At 41.5% G+C, this 27,971-nt stretch overlaps 1 protein-coding gene across 1 annotated transcript; it reads right to left on the bottom strand.

Annotated features, from left to right (window-relative positions):
* Nucleotides 1-129: 129 nt before the first annotated feature.
* mknk2b (MAPK interacting serine/threonine kinase 2b) lies at nucleotides 130-24,941 on the bottom strand. The gene is made up of 14 exons (XM_067968263.1): nucleotides 24,839-24,941; nucleotides 24,323-24,484; nucleotides 23,723-23,810; nucleotides 23,493-23,594; nucleotides 22,743-22,840; nucleotides 18,845-18,924; nucleotides 18,358-18,431; nucleotides 17,422-17,526; nucleotides 16,584-16,639; nucleotides 15,392-15,487; nucleotides 7,623-7,817; nucleotides 4,062-4,226; nucleotides 3,889-3,932; nucleotides 130-3,379 (listed from the first exon to the last, which is right to left on the bottom strand). The coding sequence occupies exons 2-14, from the start codon at nucleotides 24,371-24,373 to the stop codon at nucleotides 3,130-3,132; spliced, it is 1,404 nt and encodes a 467-aa protein (XP_067824364.1). The 5' UTR covers nucleotides 24,374-24,484; nucleotides 24,839-24,941; the 3' UTR covers nucleotides 130-3,129.
* Nucleotides 24,942-27,971: the final 3,030 nt, after the last annotated feature.

Here is a 27,971-nt window from a genome sequence, read left to right as displayed (position 1 = left end):
TCCATGGATGCCACATAAGCCCCTCTATTTAACTTGCCAAGAGATGTATTTGAGTGGGACAAGAAAGAATATTTACTCAACCTCACAAATGTTGATTGGCATTTTGTTAAAGGCCACACAAAAAACGTATTAAGTTCAAAGCATTTATTAAAATTCTTATAAAACAATACAAAAATCCTGGCAACAACAGTAAGAAGATTTAGAGTGAGCCTCATCAGTCACCTGGTGTGTAAAGTGCTTTCGCTTCATGCCCCTTAGGAGCTAGCTAATATACCAACAGTGCTCGATTATGGCCTATGCTTAACTAAACCAAGCTGTGCTGCCGCCCAGCACAAGGTAGCATTCAAATGAGATGATGCAATGCATACAAAATTCAAGTAGTCTTAGTATAAGACAACAAGAACATATGTCTTATTCAGCAAAAGTTATAGCAATGTACTTGACAATTTAAATTGGCTTCTTGTACTACCAGCTTTTCATTATAAAGTACCGTACAGTTGCTGATAATACTGTTCCAACATTGTTTCAGAAAGTAGAGTGGGATTGGGCAATGGAACCAATAGTGAACTTGCATTAAATAGACATTAAAAAAGAGCCCACAAATTCCCAATGGGTGAGGTTTGACAGTGTATCAACTACACCAACTAATCCACCCAACAAAACATTTTTCCTCCTTCAGAGTAACATCTAAAAAGCTGTTGTTTGAAGGTTTTTGAGTTTCACCCTGAACATTTTTATATCCAAATGGATCCCACAACTGAAACTAGTCAACGTTACTGCCAGCTGCATGTTTTGCAAGGTGTGAACTCCCAGCCAATACTGAAGACAGGTTTAAAGTCATTCACTTCAACAAGGCTGCCTCCCATGCAACATTTTTGCATAAATATCACTTGGATGACTAAACTGAGAGGAAAGGCAAATTTATAACAAGATCAGTAGAAGTCACAGCCAAAAGGTGATTTCAATACAGACTCCTCCAGTTAAGAGCAAAACCTGATCTTAACAGCAAGTAGTCAGAAGAGGACATTCAGCCATGAGGAAATGATTTGTTTCTATGGCACTTTTACTTTAAGTGCAAGCATGTATACTCAGAACATTTTATAACAAAGGAAATACTTTTAATTTTCTTCTCCTCCCCCCCCCCACCCCCAAGTCCACCCAAAGGCATTGGCACCCTTGCTTGGTTACAGATCCACAGGCGAGTTACCCTCTTCTACCTCATTTAAGTGCTTCTTATTCACTTGTATAACATTCGCTTTCAAGGTTTGCAACAGTGGAATATATCACTACCGAGTCTGTTCCTGTCCTCAACAAGGGTTCACACATTTTCCAGCTGGATACTGATCAGCAGCAGGAATCCCTCCCTTAAAGTAACCAATTGCAACTAGCCCTCATGCTAGGCTGGTCGAGATTGACTAATTTAGCACAGACTGAGAGTCAAACCTGTGATTTTCCTGGTCTGAATGGCATAGAAAATTTTAAACTCAGCCTCTGTGGGAACCACTTTAAAACAAAATGCTTTCCAAAGGATGTAATCAAAACTACCAGATCCTAATCATACCACAGACTTTTGAACTGTTTAAAAGTTCCAAGTATTTTGTGCAGCACTATAATTATTAATATTAAACATTTCCATGAAAGATGGCAGTGGATTGCTACACTCCTGCTATACGTTCTTCGGTGTGAGAACTCGTAGTCCTGTTCCTACTTCAGGGGCCATTTCTGCAAGTTCTATCTAAGACAGCCCATAAAAGGGACAGCATTTCTTAATGCAAAGCACAGTTATCCCTGCAATAGTTAGTGATTGCCCAACCCTACTGGTACAGAGCAGTAGAGCATATGTAAAGGAGCTGCTGTTGTTGTTGCACTCCATACAGAAATGCAGCCTACACTCATTTCATTGTACATTTTAAAATGGGTTTCGAATGTCCACATTGGTGTTGTGCGCTCTACTTCTGCAATACAGTGAAAAGCTTAAAATATACATTCAATGGCTTTGAACATAACCACCACATTAACACAAAGATAGGCCAGACCTGCCTATATTACAGAAACATGGATAGCACCCACTTTTCAAAGCTTCAAAATCAGAACGTGGCACTTTCAGATTCCATCCATAGACATTTGTAAAATAACAGAAACGTAAACACTTTTTAAAAAAAACGTTTGGAAGATTTCACGCAATCTTAGAGAAAGACTACTCTCATTTTTGTATCTGGAATGCCTTTTTCTCAGTCAAATTCTTGTTCTTCTCCCCCACCAATCATGTCATCTTTCCTGAACTAATGAAGTCCTGCTACAGAATCCCAAAGACTCAAAACAAATGTATAATATGCTTACATTTATGAACTTGGCAGAAATTAAGGAAACAAATGATTTTTTTTTCTAGAACATGCTGGTCAGAGTGGGTGTGAGATTAAAAAAAGTCACATTGATATCAGAGGAAAATAGGTGTACAACTAGAGCTTTTTTTAAAAAAAAAACTGAATATACAAAATCTTTCTCAGCCTTCTCAAACATCTGGTATGCAAAAGTAGCCCTGATTTTTTTTTAAAACTGAGACTAGGAGCAAGGCTGCATGTATCTGAAAAATGAAAAAACAAAATGCTGCCTTTTATATCAGTGTCAGTGGGGTGTTTGTGCCACTGGTTTCTGAAGTGCAGGTCTTATGCAACCAATGGCAACCCCCATGTAAGCTTGCTGAATTCACTATGGCCAGTGTCCAGGAAGACCTTATTTAAAAAAAAATCTGGCAGGTTTATATAGGAGTTGCTGCCAAATGTGGAGACCTGCACTTCAGAACCAGTGGCACAAACTGAAACCAATATAAAAGCAGCTAAAACTAAACTACAATTGTTATGAAGGTGATCACAGTACAAAATAAGTTTAAACCTGCTCTTAAAAACATTCCTTTGGTGAAAAGACCTAAAAGTCTTTGTTTAAATCCTTGCTCTATTTCTCAGTTGTCTGACTCTTAGTATCTCAGATTTGCATACTATCCCATGCAGGTTTCAAATGTTGTAAACAGTTCTTTCTTGTGTGAAGCAGTATTGTAACATTGCCAGACTTGGAAGCCAGCCAATAGAAGGTTCTGGTTTAGTTGCTATGTGCTTCAGGGAAGAAATGATGTCACACACAACTGTCAACCAGGACTAAGGGTGGCAACAACTGCTGATTGGCTGCTTTGATTGCACTCGTCTTCTGCCTCCGTTTGGCCAATTTAGATTCTGAGGGTGGAGACAGTCGCATGGAACATGAGGTAGCTTTGATGAGGATTGGCTGATTCTCCTCGTCCTGATTTTCTTCATGCTGAGTCAGCTGCCTGTTTACTGCGATTGCTTCAGCTGCAAAGAATGTTAGATCTTTGGCACTGCTGTTCCTGAGGGACCGGACAGAACAAAAGAGTCAACACAGCTTTAACCAAAGCACAACACAAATGACAGGCTCCAAATTCTCAATGCCTCACAGCTTTCACTGCTTGCTAATCCACCTCACATTCCATTGTTTTAGTAGCATTAATTTTACAAGCTGCAGCCCCTTTACTAAACAAATGATTCATAAAGCAGTCCATGATAAAATACTGCGATTGCAAAGCTCAGGTTACATTTTGGAATAATGGGACTAAATACAGATTCAGCAGAATGATCTCATTAACGTTTTTAACATAAATCCAAACAATATTGGCCCAGATTGTTAGCGTTTTGTAGCACAGCAGAGCTTGAATATTTAGGGAAGAATTTAATTTAATTCCTGAACAGCTTTGAGCCCTACCCATTGCAGCTTTATTGGTGCCAGGTGCTATAAAATTCTCCCTCTCAACATTCCATGTAAAATGTTTTAATGCATTTAAACAGCAGACTCGAGCTCAGACAAGGTTTGAAGACATACCTCTGGAGAAGGCGTGGTGTTGGAAGGGTGTTCTCTGGCGCGTGCTAAAAGCAAAAGGACGGAACAATCAATCAATGCAAGTACAGTACTTCAGAAAAAGCAGCCATTGTGAAATGCAGTACTTGAATAAACAGTTTGGGTGTTTACAAATCTTGATTTGTAATGGAACATACCCCCTGCACCCATGGGTGCTCCAGCACTTGCGCTGCACTCAGCCTCTTCTTGGCATCTCTGACTAAGAGTTTCGTGATGAGGTCCTTGGCGCCAAAAGAAATGTGAGCCCAGTCCTTGTCAGGAAACTCGTACTTTCCTTCTTGAATGCTGTCAAATAGGTTATTCTGTAAATAAAAGTTATCAAAATTCTTCAACAATGTGGGAGAAGTGATTTTTGACTCATTAGATCATTAAAACTTCTACATAGAATTATAACACAGAAACAGGCCATTTGGCCCAACTAATCCAAGTTGTTGTTTATCCTCCACACTATCAGTAGTCCCAATCCCATAATTCCCCTTTTTTTCACCTATCCAATTTTTAATTGTTTTAATGGCTGCTGGTTCACTCACTACAGGAGTGAATTCTACAGCCTCCCAACCCTCTTTAAAAAAAAGTTTATCCTGCGCTTTGTCCCAAATCTCTTACATTTAATCTTATATTGACGTCTCTCTGTTCCAGACCTCTCATTCACTGGAAACAGTCTGTTTCTATCCACTCTGTCCCATCCCTTCATACTTTTAAATGCCTCTATCACCTCTGTAATCTTCTCTCTCCTGATGAAAGCAGCTTTTTGGATATAAAGGAAATTAGGTTTCCTGCAATTCACAAACCATCTCATGTAAACTCAATGCAAATCCATTCCCAACAGGTAAGCACACCATCCCCGCTCAGTCCAGTTTGTTCCATTGTTAAATGCTAAGTGCTAAATAGGTTCAGCTATTCAGTCAATTTTATGATTAATCTATCCATTTCAATCTAACAATGCACTGCTTCCTAACTCCTGAATCTCAAAGCTTCTCGTTGATATGTGGCCTTTAACAACAAGCACATATTTCACTAAAAATTCTTTCAACATTCATTTGTCCCTCCTAATATCTGTTTACAGAGAGCTGCAGGACTGGAAGCCCCTATCAAGTGACAAACAGAAAGAAAATGACTTGCAAAAATCCACTTAAATTCACAATGCTGTACTGCTAATGAAAAGTCACCAATTTCCCTCTCCAAACATATTACAATACAGTGGGGGTTTGAGTCCTCAAGTGATGCATTTGTGATTAGGCTGGGGCACTAACCCTACAATACCCTTTCCTGGAAGTTCAGATGGGCTCAAATACTCACTGCTGGTAAACTTTAAAAGGAAAAGCTTACCCTGAAAGTGGGCAAAGCTGCAAGTGTCAAGTAGAAGTGTTAAGAAGTTACATAACTTATCCAACTGGGAATGATTTGAAGAGAACTCTGCAGCACAAGATTGGCAAAATGTCACCTTCCCTAGATCTAGACACAATGTTCAGTGTCAGCTTAGTTCAGTTGGCAACACTTGGACCTCTGGTTGAGAAGATTGTGGGTTCAAGACGCACTCAAGTGTAGTACTGAGGGAATGCTGCACTATTAGAGGTGCCGTCCTTCAAAATCATACATTAAACTGAGGTTCCATCTGCCTATGTTTGTGGGCAGTAACAACTCTGTTGCACTCGAAGAGGATCAAGGAGCTCACTTGATGATTATGAGATTAACTGGTCACTTATCTCATGGTTGCAAGTGGAAATTTTTTCCCATAACAGTCACTGCACTTCAAAAAGGTAATGTATTAGGTGAAGTGCTTTTGGGATGTTTTGGTGCAATATGACACTATGCAAATACAAGTGCTGTATTATTAAACAGATATGGAAATGGTCACTTGTCATTAATATTGACCGAAGCCTCTGTCAAACTGAACATAGCTGCTGGCACAAAACATTGAGCATCTTGTCTAGACTCGTGTGACTTAATAAAAGTGGCATGTTGCCAATCTTGTGTTGAAGTTTCTTCGACAACATTCTCATTGTAAAGATTCTGGAAGATTTCTTTTTTTAAAAAAAGATGGTGGCCTTACACTCCAGCTGAATGTTTACCCAACACCTATAGCTTTGGCCAGTGAACACGAGTTGTAAACGAAAATGACATTAGCTTCTCCACATTTCTAATGGTGTAGGATTTCACTTTTAAGCCAGATATTCTTAGTAACATTTATTTTATGGAACTAATTCAGAAAGCAGTTATGTAACACTGGCTCTGGTCTCAGTTACATGCCCTGTATGCATCAGTAGGTGGTTTCCAGAGCAGCTGCTTCATCTTTACAATGTGTACAGTTCTTGGCTATGTAGGTCATGACTATGGACGGGGAAAGCCCACACAGGCTACAAGCACAAAATTACTGGTCTATACAGACGTGTTGAGTCCACTGTGGCCAAAAAACACATGGCCACCTCCAATGCCAAGCCTGTAGAATGGAAAATAACCACCCCTCTTTGATCATAGGGTTTGTGCTGAATTATCTGATCTCAGCTAGGGCAGCAATTGTGTCATTATGCTTGGCCTCAGACCCCAAGTTTGGGAGGACACTCCTGCAGGAAAAGCGCATGTGGAAGTCAGGTAAGGATACGATTGGGCCCAGCTGTGATGCCTCCATAGTTAAATACCCTCCCAACATTCAGTGTAGGCTCATATATGAAGAATGGCCAGTTGGATGATATCCAACATCTCCCTTTATCCATTCAATGCCTCTGTTTTGTCAGACATCCAGCTAAATGTCTGACAAAACAGAGGCATTGAATGGATAATCTCCAGCTAAATTAAGAAAACTGAAGCCATCGTATTCAGCTCCACTGCCTTGCCACTGACTCAACCTCTCCAGCCACTGTCTCTGCTTTAACCAGACTGTTTGCAGCCACGCAGTTCAAGTTCTCATGTGCTCCCTATTAAAAAAAGTCAACTTCTCCCTCCAAAACAGCTGCCATCTCCAACCCTACCTCAGCCCATCCGCCACTGAAATGTTCATTCATGCCAAAGCTCCTTCCCAACTTTCCATCCTCCTCCCTCTATGAACTTTAATATCCAAAAATCTGCTGCTCATATCCTATCTTGCACCAAAGCTTGCTCACCCATCCATCCCTCAAACCTCTTCATCTCCCTCCCTCCTTAAACCCCACCTCTTTGCTCAATGCTTTGTTTCCCCTCCCACCGTCTCCCTTTGCTCAGTGCCCATTTCTCACAGCCTCTGAAGTGCCATGGACAGAATTCAAGGTGCCACATCAATGTAGGTTGTTTTGTTGCTGCATTGTGCCAATAGTGTCCATGGAACCATACCTCAGCAGGAATGCCTTCAGGAAAGAAGCAAAAGGGAACCAAAAATATATTATACCTTACTCCGCCCTCAGCCCAAAAAGTAGCACAAAGCCAGTGCCCATTTACCTTGGACACACACTAAGTCTTCTGTACTTTAATAGATGCATTTCAGAGCTCCAGGTTTGCACTGTGATCATCACAATTCCAGATAGGACAATGGCATCTAGTACTTGTCAAGATTGCCCATTCGCAATCCATCTACTCTCAGTGCAAGAACTTATTTGTCACTGAACAATCCTTCAGTGACGTACTTTGCCATACGCCTTTAGTGCAAGTGTCAATAATCGAAACTGATCCAAATATAAAATGCCTGACAATCTAGAAACACCCACTAAAAAAAGTAGGTCACTCACCTGGCAGGAAAGACAAGCCTCCCCTCGATCCCAACCACAGTCAGTACCACAGTTTCCTACAAAGGGCGGATATCCGCTGAGCATGATGTACAATATAACACCCAGACTCCAGAGGTCACAGCGCTTATCGTACATCGTAGCCTCTTCATTAAACGCCTCCACAACTTCTGGTGCCATGTACTCCGCAGACCCACACTAATGTATAGCAAAAAAAATCACAGGAATTAAATGGTGAGATAATTCACTGTACTCATTTATACTAAAACGCCACTTTATTTTAATTAAAAAGGCAGTTTTACATTTAGATAGCAAAAAGGGTTTATTTAAAAAAAGTTACTACTGATTCTACAATATGTTTTAAGTACACAGCATTGTTACCAACTCTTTCATCCATGTTTATATAACCCCGTGGTACCTGAACAGCATGAACATTCTTTAGAGTTTAACAGGCCTGGCTATACGAGAAAGGGAATTCTACATTACAGTCCCATATTCATCCCCAGATAAAGCTAGTCACACCATTTCATGCCATTAATTTTTGTTCCCAGTTTCTAGGTCCCAACTGCATCATTCCATGGGTTGAAGGGAGAAGCAGCTGACCTACTCCCAGGCCCCTGCCTACACCACCAGAATACATGAGTAACCTCTGGGAGGCTGCATCTGCAGATCTTTCTTCTATTGAGAGCATTCCCTTCCCCCTACCTTCATCCATATATGATGTGGAGATGCCGGTGATGGACTGGGGTTGACAATTGTAAACAATTTTACAACACCAAGTTATAGTCCAGCAATTTTATTTTAAATTCACAAGCTTTCGGAGGCTTCCTCCTTCCTCAGGTAAACATTTACCTGAGGAAGGAGGAAGCCTCCGAAAGCTTGTGAATTAACTTGGTGTTGTAAAATTGTTTATAATCATCCATATATAAGCTTTACGATAGAAAGTCAGGATAGAGTACTGTGGCTATACAGTTGCACCATAATATTCTAAAAGTGTCTTGTTTAAAAGTTGCTGTATTGGAGACTAACAGCACTGAATGAAGAAGCCTCAGACATTTAAATGGAGGTACACTTTTCATAGCAAACTCACAAATGGAAAGAATATTGGGAAAGGGAAAGCATGTTTTGCAGTTTAAGGAATTGGCAGTTCTATTTTCTGCTTCAAAAACAATTGTATCCGTGTCAAGTGCAATTTCCAACTAAGCACTGCTGCTATCCTTTCAGGAAGCTGGCGAGCACACATTCAATTAACCAGCTGCCTAATAATCCAGCCAACTGGATAGCCCCTGAAAGAAACAAGATGCAAAACCAAGCCTTGTGTCACATAAGCCACAGTCAAATGTATCACCAGGCTCAATTAAAAGAGGATGAAGGCTTTTAGACTCTTTCACAGCCCACAAATGGCTTTTCTTCTTTAAATATTGCATTTCAACAGATTTCAAGAACAGTTAATTTAAAATCACAGATATATAAAACAGCAATATAAATGGAATATCACATCTACACTATTACACACCAGAGTTCTGTCTAACATGGACCATTTTCAAAATGTTTGTTCATCATGGTCACAAATATACACTACTCTATGACCCCAGTGTTTTAATTACATTTAATAACCTACGCGCTGTAAACAAAATCAACAGCAAGCGACAGTTATACTGGGGACTCAAGTTAATGCTCAGGGAGCAGTTATACTTGGAGGTTCTCAGCACTGTATGCAGCAAAAAAATCCAGGGGTTCTACAGATCAAATCAGAGAAGATGATGCAACTCAGGCCTGCTATCTGAAAGTCACTCATTAGCTGTAAAGGGACTTTCCGAACCTTGCAATCAGTCACACCGCAACAAACACCCGATATGGGCCTCGCCTACCTTTCAATTTACTGACAATTATTTAACCCTTAAAACAAACAGATGAAAACATCTATAGGAATTTTACACTGGGCTCAGGTTCAAGAAGAATCAGACTCAAGCAGAGGCCTGCAATCCTTTTTGTTCTCGGGATGTGTGCGACACTCGCAAGGCTATATTTATTGCCCAGTCCACGTTTCTTTGAAAAAGTGGTGATGGGCCACCTTCTTGAACCGCTAGAATCCTTGGGGTGATGGTGCTCCTACACTGATGTTAAGTAGGAAATTCCAGGACATTGACCTAGCAGCAACGAAGGAACAATTATATATGTCCAAGTCAGGATGATGATGTGTGACTTGGAGGTGATGCTGTTCCCACGACATTGCTACCCTTGTCCTTCTTGGTAGGAGAGGTTGTAGGGCTGAGAGGTGCTACAGTGCATCCTGTAAATATCATATACTGCAGCCACAATGCTGGATATTGAAACCTGTAGCAGTGGCGCCAATCAAGTGGACTGCTCTCTTCTAGTGTTGAACTTCTTGAGTATTGTTGTGGATGGACCAATGAAGGCATGTGGCAAATATTCCATTTCTAAGCACCACTCATTTTTTACTGCCCCTACTTGGTTCTAGTTTCCCACTGGAGGAGAACTGAAGGAGATATCTGCACTTCCAACACCCACTCTCAGGACCCATGTAAAGCTGGATCTCAGATGGCAAAGCTCACCCATCACATCAGTGTGCGGTCACCAAAAAAGTACCATACTCCATCAATGTACAATTGCCTTAAAATGCTTGCTAGATCTTTTAAATTGAAAGTTCAACAACAGCAACTTTCATTTATTTAGCGTCTTTAAAATAGTAAAATGTCCCAAGGCGCTTCATAGCAATATAAGGAAGGTGGGACACTAAGCCAAAAAGGAGGAAATATTAGAAGGGGTGACTAAAAGCTTGGTCAGAGGTGGGTTCTAAGCGGGGGTCTTGAAGGAGGAGAGGAGAGTGGAAACTCAGGGGATTTAGGGAGGGCTTTCCAGAAAATGGGACATCGGCGGCTGAAGGCACAGCTACCTATGGCAGAGTGAGGGGGATGCACAAGGAGCCAAAAACATCGGAGGAACAGGCAGTTTGGGGAAGAAGGACATGCAGGGATTTAAAGATGAGGACAAGAATTTTAAATTTGAAGCGTTCTGAATGGGAATAAGTTGGAAAAGCAGAAATGATTTGGGAGGTAATCACTGACAGCAAGCTGTAGAAAGAGTTGTTCCTGACCTTTTTCCCCCCAAAACCCACTCCCAAACCCAATAGTACACGTTCAGAATAAAAGAGCGGATCACATTGAAGAATTGGGATAGTATCACCTACAAAGAGGTGATAATCATATTCAATGGAGTCAAAGCCTAAAAATATTAAAACCTTTTGCTCAGACAGACCCAAGGCACTAACCACAGCTCCAAACACTACATGGATCTAGGCACAGCTCCGAATGCTGCACAGGACAAGTATTTTGTGCTTTGTCGATTCAAAGCAAAAATCACTATCAAAGGGTTAACAAACAAAATAATTATACTTGCCCTACTATGGCCTCTCAGCTAAAAAAACAAGTCCTAGGCGCAGGCGCTTAGCCCCTCCCCCTATAGTGCAACTTGCCAGATCCATTTTGTACAGACAGCTGAAGTGCCCTTTGCCCTTTCTCTCTGAAACGCCCTCGTTTCCACCAATTGCATCAGATCTGCTGAGCTGGGTCGAACTTTCTTTGCTCATGGCAAAATAGCACATGATGAAATGCATGCACAACACAGACTAAACCAAAAGCCCTATAGTTTACATTGATTTTTATGCGATCCATCGGCTATTAAATTGAAGCTATTCTAGTCAAACAAGATTCTCACGACATTCATTCTTATTTTTCTTCCCGCTTAAGCCTTTATTTTTTTGCAAATATTTACAACTCCAGCAGTTATTCAACCCCAGCACTTGATAGATTTGTGGTCTATGCAATCCCTGATACATCTGGCAGCATTACATTGCATGAATGATTTTTACAGCCATTTCTTATAGAAGCATGGATTCAATTTCTCTCAGTCACAGCTGGCTCAGTGCAGCTAAATACAAATAGCGTTTAAAGAAAAACAAATGCCAACGGCCACAAAATTGGTTGACACCGCGACCGTTTTAAAAAGGCACAAGACGGGTGCCAAGCGTCCAATATGGCAGGCGGCATATGCGCACACATTCCATGCCGACTGCCATATTGGTGGAGCCATCCAGGGCTCACACTTTAAATAGGTGTTAATCCTTTTGCATATGCAAATAGAGGGCTTACCACCTGTGTGAGGCTATCGTTGCAAAATCGGTCTGCCCTGAACAGAGCTGGCGCTGGGCCGGCTGCGTTCAGGAAAACGTGACCTAACCAGTGGTCCTTAAAGGGACCGCTGGAGGCTGCCATCAATGACGCAAGTTTGTTAAAAAAAATACTTCCCTGAATGTGGAGCCAGGAGGTGCAGGAGTGCTCCTCCCTGCTCCACTGCAGGGCCGACGACCATTGCCGGCTCCCGTTCGGCCCCGTCCCAATCGCCTCCGTTCCTCTCCCAATTGTTCCACTCCCTCCCGATCACTCTTTTTCGCCTCCCCCCACCCCTGTCTCCCAATGTCCCCCTCCCGATCCCCTCAGTTGTGGGACCTTCCCAAGGGCCGCTGTCAGCAACCTGAAATGCCAATGTCGATTTGACGGCGAGCTGCCTGGGGATGCCCAGGAGACAGTTGCAGCTTGCCCACCTCATTTCAATAAAGCCCGCGGTCTAATATGGGGTGTGCCTCAGGTCTACCCGTTCCGGTGCAGAAATAATTCCATGGCCAGTTCGCACTGGAAGGCTGGCAGGAACCAATTTCTAGGCCAACATTTCTATGACAAAACAGGGACCCATCCTGTTTCAAGCTTTAAAAATTCCTCCACCTCTTTATTGAAATTTTAACTGAGCCAAAGACAACAAATGTGTGCGTGAATGACTGCCTGCTTTTTAAAAAAATTTGTTCATGGGATGTGGGCATCACTGGCGAGGCCAGCATTTATTGCCCATCCCTAATTGCCCTCGAGAAGGTGGTGGTGAGCCACCTTCTTGATCCGCTACAGTCCGTGTGGTGAAGATTCTCCCACAGTGCTGTTAGGAAGGGAGTTCCAGGATTTTAACCCAGTGACGATGAAGGAATGGCGATATATTTCTAAGTCGGGATGGTGTGTGACTTGGAGGGGAACGTGCAGGTGGTGTTGTTCCCATGTACCTGCTGCTCTTGTCCTTCTAGGTGGTAGAGGTCGCAGGTTTGGGAGGTGCTGTCGAAGAAGCCTTGGCGAGTTGCTGCAGTGCATCCTGTGGATAGTACACACTGCAGCCACAGTGCGCCGGTGGTGAAGGGAGTGAACGTTTAGGGTGGTGGATAGGGTGCCAATCAAGCGGGCTGCTTTGTCCTGGATGGTGTCGAGCTTCTTAAATGCTGTTGGAGCTGCACTCATCCAGGCAAGTGAAGAGTATTCCATCACACTCCTGCCTGTACACACATATACACCATATCTGGAATCTGTTAGATAGGTGGGTGAAGAAAAGGGGAACAAAGGAAATTGGGGAAAGGGCAGGCTCATCTAATTAGGACTACTGCTCACGTGGAGGATAAATCTCAACATGGACTGGGGTGGGTCAAATGGCCTGTTTTCATTGTAATTTCTACACTTGCTAGCTTCAAAAGAACAGCAGCTTTTGTTCGTATTAATTACTTCAACACAGATCCGTGTCAGGGCAAAAACGGTTTGATTAATTCCTCAATGCTTGCGGCCACTGCAGGAAAGAGACCTGTATTGATCAACTGTTCAGGGGTATCCTTCTAGAGAAGCCAGTATTGAATCAAAACACACGTGACAAATGAAAGGCTTTTTCTGGCATAAAAGGTCTTGCAATTACTGCACATCTTCAGTTCAATCAGACGAACTGTACTGCCAGGTCATGGCAGCAAGAGAGAATTTCACGAGTGCAAAGGTGTGCATTCACATAAAATGCTCATGTTAAGGACTCAAAAAAAAGGGCACTAAGAATCTTGAAAAGCTTTATGTTGGGTTCAGAAAACAGTTTAATGTACAGTGAAAGTTAGGTACTGTACCTCCACCTTACTCTACTGGCACGAATTGATTGTGAATTTTTTTTATAATAAGCAACTCACAGTTTAGCCTGAAATATACGGTGTTTGCCTATTGTCGAGATCAGTAACACAAAGTGATATCATGCACTATTTCCAATGTAACCCAGTGGTAAAACGGTCTAATTGTAGCCCTCAGGCACGCTACATTCAATTCACCAGAAACAAAGTTAAATTTCAGTTTATAAGAGGCTTGGCTTGGCTAGGCTGAGAACTACCTTTTGCATTGAGCATGAGTAAAGAATGTTGGGAGAAAGCATGAATTGTAACAATTCCCAACATTTCTACTGACACCTAGTAATGATAATTACTATTTACATTTACTGTGTAGTTTGTCTATATGCAAATGCAAACTTTGATTCAGACCCTCAGTTAAATCTTTACTAAGGTGCAAACTGTTTACTTGAAACTGATCTTTTAACTAAATGGCTCTAAAACTTATTGCAAATATGAAGTACTTGTTACCAATGCTTTTGCACTCTTAAATTTCAAGCACTAATCTGAGGTGGATCCTCTCCTCCTCCCAAGCAGCCTATTGATGCACTGAAAACATTCAGCCCATGATCCTCAGAGAAGCACTGGAATTCTTTCTAGGAAGGCGTTTGTTGGCTAGAACATGGTGACCTTGAACTAGAACTCTCAAAACATAACCCTATAGCAACATGTAAACCAAGAAGTTCACAAGTTCAGTGACACTGAAAGACCATGCCATAGCTGACAAAGATTGATAGCTCAAAAAAAATCCTGTGCACACGATCCTAAAACCCCCAATATTCCATTTAATTTTTTAATGCAATCTAATGGTACGTTCACACTACAAAGTTTAGCAATAATAAGTGGCTTAGACTTCACACCAACGCCAAACTCACATGTAAATTGGATTTTAAGGTTTGAAACGGCTCCAAATCGAAGCGAGAGTACCGCCTCTGGGCAGTCTCACACCGCTTCACAGGGGTCAGATCAGGCCCTGACTCTGGATACAGGATGCATTACACAATTGCAGTGATGGTGTGAAGCAAAAGCACTTTGCATCAAGCACTAGTTATAGTGAATACACCCTTACTGAGCTTTTACATTTAGCTTTAATAATCAATATGGCTTAAGAAGAAAAACCTATACTGTAAATCATGAAAGCTGTCTATAAATAGGTAAATCACACTAAGTAGTCATTTTAAGCAACATCTGCTGTTTAAACTGCATCAAATGGTTTCTATTTTTCCAAAGATAAAAATCCAAGACTGGGCTGGAGAATGACCATTTTAAGAAGCCAGCTGTAAAACCAGGAACAGTATTTGAGGTAACTGAGGGTCTGACTTCCAGTAAGGTCACAAGTTTTGCATTCCAGGGTTATCACCTGGTCCATCCTTTTTCCCTCCATTGGATGAGTTTTGTTAGTTCTCAAGTGGAACATTGCACAGAGGTGGTAAAATATGCAATGCCCAGAGGCATGTGGAAAGAGAACGAAGGAACAAATGAGTTACTGGCCAGAATTGCACAAATGGGCTCTAGGGAAGTCTTATTCTCTTTCCCCACTGGTGAGTCTAAGATAAATGAGCAATTAAGGGTTGTAAGTGACAGTTGAGATCATCTCAGAACAATTGGATGTCTGTCACACAATCAGGTTATCGGCAGTCTGTGGCAGAATTTCACATTTTTAATAGCTATAGAATTCACAGCAATGAGGCAAGTGTAGGCTCTGAATGTAATCCATCTAACAGTTCTAATTAAATCTGCTTCTTACCGGTGTCAAAAGTTCAGGGGTTGAGATGGGGGAGCAGTCACCATTCAATTTTATCCCACTTCCCAAGTCAAAGTCACAGATCTTGACTGGGGAGAGCTGAAAGAAAAAATGGAACAGGTTCAGTAATTGTGAAATGATTTACTAATACAAGGCTCATACAATTAAGCTCGCCATTCTCATTAATCGATCACTCATCATTTTTTCTTTGAATAGCTTTTTTTGTGTAGATAGACGGTGTTTCTATGGTCAGCTTGTCTAATGTCACCACAGCTAATTGTTTAAAAATTATAGGTTAAAATCTGCCAATCGGCCAGTGGGCAATGCTATTGAACCATACAGATTAGAAATTCTCAGGTTTGATCCCCAGTTTGTGCTGTGTTGACTGATTAATAGTGTTGTAATTAGCCTTAGCGCCCCTGGCTTAGGGAGGGAGAGCCAGGGTTCCCATTCCCAATCACTAAGGACTCCCTCTAGAAAAAGTGCATTTGTGTAGACTTTGAGCAAGTTCTCCTCTGTCTGGACTCAGATCAGACTCAATGACGAGTGGTCATTTAAGTAAGGCATCGAAAGACTGCCAGCATCACTGAAACCTTACCTAAAAGATAAAAGGTTTTTTATCTTCAAAAAGAGGTAAAAATTGGATGACGGGGCAGGGGGCGAAGGAAGTGGGTCAAATTACAGGTTCGTGCACCAATAAAATCGGAATATATTCTGGTCACAACTGATGTTTCAATATAGTACCCCAATCTCCATCTTCCTTTTACTGCCCTAAGAGAGCTATACATAAAAAGCTTCTTTATAGATGCTGACTGTACTGTTGTGTATTTCCAGGATTTTCTGTTTATTTCAGGATTTCCAGCATTGCAGTTTTTTTTGTGTTTATTTTACAAAAGTTTGGCATTTGTCTTCACCATGTCAGCTCAGGGAAGGGGACAGCTTTATGCCGGCTTCAGTGTAGGTAAATACGAAGATGCACTGCCCCAGCAGAAACAGGCCAGTGAGACGGTCACTGGGAAGCATTCAGAAACCATTCTGGTAGCACCTCATCCATCAATTTTCCATCCTAGTTGGGAAGTTTCTTTAAGCTTTTGCTTCCTATGGAGCCAGGCTTCCACACAGGCCAAATCACCAACAATCGATTAGTTTTTAGCCAGCATTATTTCTAGTTCAAAAACACTCGAGTAGTGCCTACCTGTTCTGGGTTCTCACACAAGATGTTCTCTGGTTTCAGATCTCGGTGGGCCATGCCTGACGGACACAGTAATCCCATTAGTGGAATTAGATCAGCCAGATGCATTTTTAGTTCAGTACTATAAATTCAATCACAGTTCATAAACGTTCTCTAATGTCAAACCTAGTAGACACCATTGCTTTGCCATAACAAGTGTCTTAATCTAGGCAAATTTCTCATTTACTTCCAACTACCCTTTCACCATTTCAAAACTATTAAACATATGACAAAGGTCCCAGGTTCAATGCCCAGTCTGTCCTTAGTTAGCAAATCTCAGATGGGTGCTGATAGGGGCACGGCAATTGGCCGCAGCATCTGTGCACTTTGGGAAGTAGTAGGTGGGAGGGAGAATAAAGGGGAGGGAAACAAAGGGTTCCTGCTCCTGATCATCATTCAGAAACTCCTGCTGGAAACTCATGGATGAGAATGGATTGAGTTTGGCTGTGATGTGGAAAAGCCTTACCAACACTCATTGTTTAGGTTCACATGTGAACAATAGCTACTTGTGCAATGTATTGGAATGTGAACAGTGGCCATGGAACAGTATGCCAAGAGCCACTACTTTTTAGTGGAGCCCAGTGGGGCAAAAAAACCCTAAAATTTCCATATTTCCATCTTCCTTTAATGCTCTAATAAAAGAGCTGTAGATAAAATTAACCCAAATATTGGATGGGCATTTAATATTCACAAAATGTTAAGTGGCCTTAGTGTTGTACACCATCTTGTTCTGTACTAATTGCAACCACAACAATATCTAGACAAAACAGAACAAACTTCTCATGACATTTCAGTTCATTACCTTTGTTGTGAAGGAAATCCAGTGCACTCGCTATCTCGCGGACAACAATACTGGCTTCCCGTTCATTGAAGTGCTTTCGTCTGTGGATGTGCGTTAATACAGAGCCTGGAAAAGGCAAAAGTCAAGTCAGGAGGTCCCACTTCTCAGACACCAAGACCCCCATATACAATAGCAAAGGTAAAAGCAATATCCAAAATGCAGGCATTAAAGTCACCTTTCAAAATGAGCTACTGGTAAGTGAACAGTTAACCCACAATCAATGTCCAGTTCGTGCTGTAACTGCAAGGATAGATTTCAATTGTAGTTTGCAACTTACAAGAGGAAAAAAAGTTACTGCTAACATGTCAAATATACTTACTAACAACTTCTTCGAATGCCTCAATGAATCTACCACCCCCTCTAAAAATGGGTGCACTTGGGTTCCTGACAAATGGACATTTTCTGCAGACAAATCTTTTTTCAGTCTAAATCATTTGCTGATTTGATCAAACCTGAACCAGCTCAAGTGTAAAGCAGAGGTTTTAAACCCAAGGTCATCAGATTTCCGTGAGCCACATCACTATATTTTCCCTCTATTGGTTAACTTACTAGCACATTTTTTCTGTTGCTGTATAAATATAAACATTTTCTGTAATGGTAACACTGTTTTCTCTTGTGTAGTTGACATTGTCTTTCAGAAGTTGGGACAGAGATTCCCCAGAGTGTATAGGTATTTGCAGAAGTACCCCACACAAACATGTTTGAAAACTTTTTTTAAAAATATAGCTTATCAAAGTAAATGACAGGATAAAGTAGAAAAGAGAGGCAATTAATGTTTTAGAACATGGCAAGGCTCATGCAACATGCCTTCCTAATGATCCATGGTTATAGGGTTGCATTTAAACTTTGCACTTTGTGATTAAAAACATCTAGCATCCAATTAGTTAAGATTCATACCTCCTTTCATTTTTTCAAAAACCAAGTAGAACTTGTCCTCGTCTTCAAAGAATTCAATCAGTTCAAGAATGTTCCTAAGATAGACGATATAAATGGTTAGTTCTACAAATTGAGACAATAGCATGACTCAATCTAGAGCCAAGACTATCTACAGTATCTAATGTACCAGATACAATTCAGACACCCCATATCACTTTGCAACGAATTTTGATACAATGCAAAGTTGCTGGCACTTTAAATAAAAATGCAGATGAATCAGGGAACTCATTTCAACAGCAAGATCAAAGTGCAGTGTAACAGAAATAATTGTACTGCTGATGCAGTATTTAAGCTTTGTTGAAACAAAGCCATTTCCTAGTCTTACATCAGGATTATCTATTTACAGCAATCACCTGATGGACTAAAAACTATCCTGTCAGCAGATATAGAGTGCTGCACATTAAATGTCTCGTGCTTCTCTTAGGATTAACAGAGAGCCATGTTGTACCTGTGTCCCTGACATTGATAGAGCATCTCCACCTCGCGGAACACACGGCTGCGACTGTGGCCTGGTCTCTTCTCAATAATCTGCAACGAGCAAAAAAAATAAACCAGCCCTTCAGTATCCAGAGGTGTGCACACTAACGCAGCCTCGTGATGGTGTGACTGGATGGCCACAATGTCTCGTTAAACTATTAAAGTTCAAGTTAACATTTTGAGCATTTGACTGACTGTTGCTCGGTTCAACTACTATTGTAACATTACTGCTTTGCAAATATTTTCAAACCACACTGGCTAACTGTCAGACCAGAGGTGATCAGTAGATGATTTTGTACATTTATTTTTTTAAAAAAAAAGCTTTCCTACATTTTGACCATATTCCAACATTGAAAGGTTTTGATGTGCCCTGCTACCATCGGCAGGACAGGGCTAGCTAGTATTAGCACTAGTGGTGCAGACATACTAGAATTCCAGATTACAAGCACAAAAGAATTGATCTTCATGTGCATCCTGACGACTACACCACAGATACGCCTAGACAGCCACTAAATAAACATTGTTGGGTATACTATGCCATTAGTTTGGAAAGTAATGACAATGAGTAGCAATTTTCAGTCCAAATTACAAATCTAAGAACAATCCTGTACAGCTCCAGAATATGCACTAACCAGATGGTGTTCTTTCCTGCATATTTTGGACTTTTTAAAAACAGTCACAGCAGGCAATAGTTCTAGCTCTCGTACATTTCCAGAGGATACTTCAATAATGCTTACAGAACAGCAAGCGTGGTTAAACTGAACATGAAAATCCATGAAATATGTGTGAATTTATTTGCTTATTAAACAGTGGTTCAAGGTTATTTTTGCAAATGTACCATTTTTCTTACTGAATTAATTGCAGTCATTGTGTGTATTTTAAAAAAGGAGTTCCTGCCAGTTATTGGTATGGTATGCTTTCCAATTATATTTGTAAATATGCAAAGAGAGATTTGCCAGGATGAAATACTGTACTGAGCTCTTCTACACCCTTTCCTTAACAAGGCAGCAACAGTCTTGCCTTTTAAGGGATCACAGAACATTCTCAGTTTGCAATTTGACTAATTCTGGTTGAGCAAGGGTTAACCTCCTTAAGAAAACATTGTTGCCAATATTAAGCCCCACCCAGGTCAAATTTCTTTGTACAGTATGCATCATGAGTGCATATCATAAGGTGTAACCATACAGCAACACTCTCACAGCACAAGTTCAACACTCTCAGCACAAGAACTATTTTGGTCTGAACATTTTTATAAAGAGAAAAGCACATCTGGCAGATCATGGAATTAAAAGGAGAGCGAGAGGAGAAAAGAAACTTCACATATGCCACTGGGTCAATGATCCAAATCATATGTGTTAACTAAAAGCAGCCAGCTTCCTTTAGAAGAAAAATACTTCTGCTTTATTTATCCCCTAACCAGTGCAAAACATTTGTTAAATTCTCCACACTAGGAATGCAATTCAGACAAAAGCTCTTTACAGATCACTGCAAGCTCAAATTAAAAACAGCTGCTCAGAGAAAAGTTTGCAAACACCCACTGCAGTGCTGCAGCTCCCCATCCCCCATTCCTCCCCTCCCCCCGTGTCATGACCACTGCTTTGTTTAGCTCAGATGTCTGAACACAATGTACCCACTGCCAGCTGCTCATAAACCAAAGTCTTGAGACTGTCCCACCCTCTCCAATCGCCAATAAAGCAAGCTCAGATTACCAACAAAACAAAGGAACCACACACACCCCTCATAGAAAGGTCCGGCTGTTACACCACTATATCTAATGGTTTGTGTATTGCGTTTAGTGGGGATGCTACGGCTCCCAACACGTGGCCAGCAATCAAACAATAAGCTTACGGGAATCACCAAGGCTGCCCCAGTGGCCTGGGTTACCCAGTTCCAAAGAAAGGCTCTCTCTGCAGTCAGCCTTAGGGAATCAGTCAGGTTTATGCTGGGATTGCTGGTAGACGCCCCATGAGTCGGGAGTCAAAGGCCCGGGCACTCCACAAGGTGCAACAGAAAAGCAGCTCATATTTCCATCCTCTGCAGCTCCAACACTGTTTAATATGCACAGCTTTCTGGAGATACCAATATAGGCCAAATTTCAAATCATGACACCCACAGTTTGCACATCCCTTTCTGCCATGTTTATGGGGCCACATTTTGCTACAGAAATTGTCTCTTAATAACCAAGATTCATACCGTTACCCTGAGTTAAGGTGCGGGGGAGAGAGGGCTGAAGAGTAGGGAGCACATCTGCTGCACAAACTCCTTCAATCCCACCTTTTGTGGAGTGCTCCACATTACACCAGGATTTTAGCCTTGTCCTTAACACACGTCACTTTCAGCATTTTTTCACCCCCTAAAGTCGTAATTAAATATTTGTGCTTATAAATAAGCAAAAGCAATTGCTTCCTTTCATCCCATCGTCATTTCACGATGAACTTCAGCAAAAATATGGAAAAATCATTTCACATATTAACTTCACAATGAATTGGCAAATTCTGAAAATCATGCTACATAGCATGATTTACAATGGGCCTGGAAGAGATTGCAAGATATGTTCAACCCAATAAAAAGGCACGTTTTAGTGGTACAGAACAAGCTCTTTCTGACAAGGTTTAACCTCCAAACTGAAGATTGCAGAATACGGAAAGGAATGGGAATGAAAATGAAAACTAGTGAAACTGACAATCAATCAGGGCTGAAATTCAAACTGCTAATTATTATTCTAATTACCACTACATGCAAGTCCAAGAATATAGGAACCAGACCACAAAAGTCCATCTGGCCGGTCCCATTTCCCAAGATATCTCTCGTACCCCTCTAACAAATTTTTCACCAGGCACTTGACCAACTTTCTCTTGAATTTGCTGATACAATCAGACCCCGTTGCCTCCCTTGGCATTATATACATTCTGACTAAATTTCACCCTCCCTCCCCTAAGATTGAGGCTGTGCCCCTTGCCGTAGAATCCATGACTACTTTAACATATTAACATTTATCTTGTTTATGCCCTTTAAGATCTTGAATACCTTCATACGATCATCCCTGAGCTTTCTCCTCCAGTGTGAACATTCCCAGCTCCTGCAGCCTCCCCTTATAAATCAGGTGCCTGAACCTAGCTATCAATTTAATCCTCTGGATATCTCATAATACGATGGCCAGAGCTGTACAGAGTATTCCACTGGGTATAAACTTATTTTCACTTAGAATCATAGAAAGCTTACGGCACAGAAGGAGGCCATTCAGCCCATCGAGCCTGCACCAGCTCTCTGCAAGAGCAATCCAGCTAGTCCGAGATTCATGAGATCTTCCTGAGATCTGTGCTGTATTCCTCTGTCTATATACCCACTGCTCGCTTTATTGCTGCTGCACACTGTGCTGATGGCATCAGCGATCTATCCACCAGTGGCCCTAAATCCCTCTCCTGTGTCGTGTCCTGTAGAAGACAGTTATGGAGGTTTTATTTTTGACCATTATATGGCATTTTCTCTGCCAATTCCTACCCCCCCCGAATCAAAGATTGAATAAAGTGGTCACCTACAAATATCAGCATTAATTATTTCTTGCTGAAATATCTGTAGAAGATCATGATTTGGAGATATTTCCCTGAAGCCTCCTGAATAGATTTCCAGAAACTTGGATAAATACTGCTCTGGTTACAATACATCTAATCATAGCAACTAGACAGTGAAAATGGCTTAAGAACTAAAACAAGCAACCAAAATTCTACAGCAGACAGGACAGGGTGGGGTGGGTAAGATCCCAAGGCAGCACCGTCCAATGTTACCACACCCATAAACTCCTCCAAAATGCTCAATCATCTCCCATGTGATGCAAGCTACATTCCAAATGATAAGAGTACTCCACTTACCTTCACAGCATATTCTTTGTTGGTGATTAGGTTTCCACAGGTCTGCACTCTGGCAAATGCTCCCTCCCCCAACATCTCTCCATTTAGTTTGTAAACATCTGCAAAAAGGTAAAGGAAGTTTGTAGCTCTAGTCCAAACACACTTATCACTCAATCCTCTATTAAACAGAAGGCAAAACCACCCAAATTTTAAAAATGTCTGAATAATTATGGTTTGCCAAGTTCAAACGCATGTAAAACCACCCCTTCTAAAATTTAAATTGGCAACTGCAGCATGCGTATATAAAGCAACCGTATAGATTGAAGGACAATTACCACATTCTGTTGCACAGATGTATCTAATTTGCCAGGTGTCACCTACACAGTTTGTAATAAGTAAGAAGCAGAAAGTCAAAGTTGAAAGGTTATTATTCTGGGGGGCTCTTCATGATTTCTTCCTAAATAAGACCCCATTCGTGCATCTCCATTTCAGGTGTGCCTAATGAATCCTGATCCTATTACTTTAGATTGGCATTTCCCTTACAGATTGCTCAGTTATTACAGCTGTAAATCTGACCAGTTAACATCATTTTAAGCCACTTCTGACTGCCCATAGTTTCCATACAGGGACATAAATGTAAACCTACTTTTAACAAGCTAAGGAGAATTGAAAGTTGTGTTTTTGGACATGGAACTGAAAATTCAGTCTGCAGTTACGTAACGAATCCAGAAACAGATAGTATGTCATTAAAGTCAATATTAAAAAGTTTACCTTCAAATCTGCCACTGAAACTGTCTGTAGCTCGACACCTTTTCTTCTTCTTATTCCTTTTTTTAGCATCTGGGATGTCAATGGGCTGACTCGAGGGCATAGCTACAATAAATTAAGTTTTTTTTCATTTCTAATTTCAGCTTAAGTCATAAAGAAAAATTAAATACATGCATAACTTCAATTGTTAACATGCAATACAGTATCACAAGTAACACTTTGAGACAACCTACCAGGTCTTGTTGAACAGTCAAAACTAAACACCTTCTCAATATGAGATGGTCCAGTGTCATCACAATAATCATCAAAAGGAGTCTGCCCCTACAATGCAATTATAAAAATTATCAAGTAGCGAACAGATGAAGCCTACTTCACAGACACAGAGCCTAAAAAGCTGTTATAATGGAGTGCTTACTGTAGATGCGGGTCTGGAAAGCCTTTTAGCAATATAAAAAAAACTGCATCGCTATAAAGAGTCCGCCTACTTATTCCTATCTTCAGCCTACTCACAAAATGGAGCCGTTTCCAAACTAAAAGGCATTCACAACATTAATTTACCCAGTGAAGTGCTTCAGAAAAATAAAATAACCAGTCATTACTGCAACATGGGCGCAGTGACTAATTCGGACGGCAAACGCTCCCTGATTAGTTTCAGCGGTCAGTTTCAATACGTTGCAATCCAGGTTACCACTTCCAGTACACGAGACCAATATACCTCGATATTAAATGTCTGTTTGCAACTAAATGTAGGAACAGAATAGATTTTGCCTTTTTGTCGTCCTGCTTAAGCTTCTAAAAAAAAAACCTGACTGACGGCACGGAGATTGCTTTACCTTGAATGAGCGATGGAAACCCTTCAACTCTGCAATCTTGTTCTGAACCATTTTCCTTCACAGTGCTAGTAACAATTTTTTTTTTAAAATCCACAAAACAAGCCGCAGATATGAAGAGGTCCCTTTAAGGTTGGAGCCCGCTATTGTCTCAGTGTATATGGCCTGCAATTGAAGAGAAAGAAAACGGTTACAGACCGAAGCCAAGCTGATGGACAACCCATCAGTGAGTCCCTGCAAATCCAACCTTTACCCATCGGCTGCCTTTATAAATCGATTTTCAACCGTTAGCCTCACTAGATCATACTACCACCAATGTTCAGATTTCTTCATACCATCTCCCTTTTTCATTACAAGCTGCAACTTGCAAAGAGCATTTTCCATACCGGACACATCAAGCTCCAGAAATATCAACTCGAAACACTAAGCAGCTCGCCGACTATATTAAAGCTCTAAGCCAGCACTTTTAACTCATTTCCCCATCCTTAGAAATCTTTCAGTATTTTTGCAATGACTTACCCGCACAACACTCCTTCACTAGCCAGCCAGCAGCCTAGTGCTAATCTACGAGCGGCTGCTTTGGGTCATGGAGCTTTATAACCTCCCAGGCTGTAAACATACCGGGTCATGCAACGCAGCCTCAGTGTGGGATCAGCCTACGTGCAAAACGGCCAGGACGTGAACAACCCAAACAAGAAGCTAGGAACAGTCTACGCTACTGTACTCCATTAAACACACCCCCTGTCAATCAGAGCCGCTCCTGTCTCCATGCATTTAACTAATTTCTGACTCATAGTCTTTCTCAAACCCCTCCCAGGTTGCATCAGATGCTTGGGCCCTCTGGGAGATGTAGTTTTTCTTGCACTGCGTTCCGTTTATGAGCAGTTTCACCCTCCATCTTCCTGCTTGTTTGTAGCAGTGAACCAAACGGTTCTTTAAAAATATAAAATGTTATAGATTTCCCGATGGTTCGGTGACTGAATGCGCCATTAGAAACGTCTCAAAGCTCACCCTTGGTCTGTATCCTGGTATCTTATCTCTGGCATGGGACAATGCAATTAGCATCAGTGCTGCTGAACCAAGGAAGGGAAAAACAGCCGTAACTCCACATCCTCTCCACCGACTCCATCCCCCTCCCTAGCCACTGTCTCAGGCTGAACAAGACTGTTCGCTCCTGAATGTTGATCCAGAAGCTGAGTTTCTAGCCCCATATCCTCTCCATCACAAAACCTTCCTACTTCCAGCTCCATAATATCCACCACTTCTTCCCCCACCTCAACTCATCTGCCCTGAAACCATCATACAAATCTTTGTCACCTCCAGGCTCGATTACTCCAATGCTCCCCTTGCCCACCTCCCACTCTCCTTAAACTTCAGCTCATCCAAGACTCTGCTGCCCATATCATATCCCAAGTCGAGTTCCGCTCACCCATCCTCGCTAACCTACATTGGCTCTGGATCTAAAAATTTAAAATTCTTGTGCTAAATTCCTCCATGGCCTCACCCCTTTCTATCTCTGTAACCTCCTTCAGCCCTACTATCCCTCTGAACTCTCCATTCTCTTATTCCAGCTTCTTGTGCTTCACATCTCCCGTTGCCCACTTTTGGTGGCTATGTTTTCATTCACCTAGGTCCCACCCTCTGTAATCCATCTCCCTCTCCCTCTCCCTCTCCTCCTTTAAGATCCTCCTTAAAACCTACCTCTATAACCAAGCTTTTTGGTCACCCCTACTAATATAGGAACAGGAGCAGGCCATTCAGCCCCTCAATCCTGTTCCGCCATTCAATTAGATCATGGCTGATTTGTATCTTAACTCCATTTACCCGCCTTGGTTCCTCAGCCCTTAATACCCTTGCCGAACAAAAATCTATCAATCTCAGTATTGAAATTTTCAATTGACCTAGCTTCAACAACTTTTTTGGGGAGAGTTCCAGATTTCCACTACCCCTTTGTGTAAAGAAGTGCTTCCTGACATCACCCCTGAATGGCCTAGCTCTAATTTTAAGGTCATACTCCCTTGTTCTAGACTCTTCCACCAGAGGAAATAGTTTTTCTCTATCTACCCTATCAATTCCTTTAATCATCTTAAACACCTCAATTAGATCACCCCTTAATCTTCTATACTCAAGGGAATACAAGCCTAGTCCATGCAACCCGTCATCATAATTTAACCCTTTTAGTCCCGGTATCATTCTGGTGAATCTGCGCTGCACCTCCTCCTTCCTGAGGTGCGGTGCCCAGAACTGAACGCAGTACTCTAAATGGGGTCTAACCAGAGCTTTATATAACTGTAACATAACTTCCACCCCTTTATATTCCAGCCCCTTTGAGATAAAGGCCAACATTTCATTAGCCTTTTTAATTAATTTTTTGGACCTGTCCACTAGCTTTTACTGATTTCTGTAATTTAGGACCCCTAAATCTCTCAGCTCCTCCACAGTTCCTAGCTTCTCACCATTTAGAAAATACTCTGATCTATCTTTCAAAGGTCCAAAGTGGATGATCTCATGCTTCCCTACATTGAACTTCATTTGCCACAGTTTTACCCATTCACTTAATCTATCAATGTCACTTTGCAACTTTCAGCTCCCGTCTACATTAGTTACTGTGCCATCTAACTTGGTGTTATCAGCAAACTTGGATATACAGCTCTCTATTCCTTCATCTAAGTCACTTATAAATATAGTGAAAAGCTGAGACTCCAATACAGATCCCTGGGGGACACCACTACTTACATTCTGCCAATTTGAGTATATGCCCATTATCCCTACTTTCTATCTCCTACCTCCTAACCAATTCCCTAATCAATCTTCTTCTTTGGCTCGGCATCTAAGAACATAAGAAGTAGAAGCAGGAGTAGGCCATACGGCCCCTTGAGCCTTCAATCAGATCATTGCTGATCTTCAACCTCAACTCCACTTTCCCGCCTGACCCCGTACCCCTTGATTCCCCTACAGTCCAAAAATCTATCAACCTCAGCCTTGAATATATCAATGACTCAGCATCCACAGTCCTTTGGGGTAGAGAATTCCAAAGATTCACTACCCTCTGCGTGAAAAAATTCCTCCTCATCTCAGTCTTGAATGGCTGACCCCTTATCCTGCGACTATGCCCCCTTGTTCTAGACTCTCTAGCCAGGGGAAACAATCTCTCAGCATCTACCCTGTCAAGCTCCCTCATAATCTTATATGTTTCAATGAGATCACCTCTCATTCTTCTAAACTCCAGAAAGTATAGGCCCATCCTACTCAACCTCTCTTCATAGGACAACCCTCTCATCCCAGGAATTAATCTAGTGAACCTTCATTGCACTGCCTCTAAGGCAAGTATATCCTTCCTTAGATAAGGAGACCAAAACTGCACGCAGTACTCCAGGTGAGGTCTCACCAAGTCCCTGTACAACTGTAGTAAGACTCCTCTACTCTTGTACTCCAACCCCCTTGCAATAAAGGCCAACATGCCATTTGCTTTCCTAATTGCCTGCTGTACCTACATACTAACTTTTTGTGTTTCTTGTACGAGGACACCCAAGTCTCTCTGAACACCAACATTTAATAGTTTCTCACCATTTAAAAAATATTCTGTTTTTCTATTCTTCCTACCAAAGTGAATAACCTCACATTTCCCCATATTATACTCCATCTGTCACCT

Source organism: Heptranchias perlo, chromosome 29 (genome assembly GCF_035084215.1).
Source record: "Heptranchias perlo isolate sHepPer1 chromosome 29, sHepPer1.hap1, whole genome shotgun sequence".
NCBI classification, from domain to species: domain Eukaryota; kingdom Metazoa; phylum Chordata; class Chondrichthyes; order Hexanchiformes; family Hexanchidae; genus Heptranchias; species Heptranchias perlo.
Note: the sequence above shows the minus strand (reverse complement) of the source record. Positions and strands in the feature narration are given on the sequence as shown.

Excerpts from the sequence above, each read along its gene's own strand:
- mknk2b (XM_067968263.1), bottom strand. The coding sequence starts at position 24,373 with ATGGTTCAGAACAAGATTGCAGAGTTGAAGGGTTTCCATCGCTCATTC. Across the intron at positions 22,841-23,492 it reads TTTCAGTGGCAGATTTGAAG|ATGTTTACAAACTAAATGGA; the intron begins GTAAACTTTTTA and ends ACCTTTTTGCAG. Across the intron at positions 15,488-16,583 it reads TGTGTGAGAACCCAGAACAG|CTCTCCCCAGTCAAGATCTG; the intron begins GTAGGCACTACT and ends TTTTTCTTTCAG.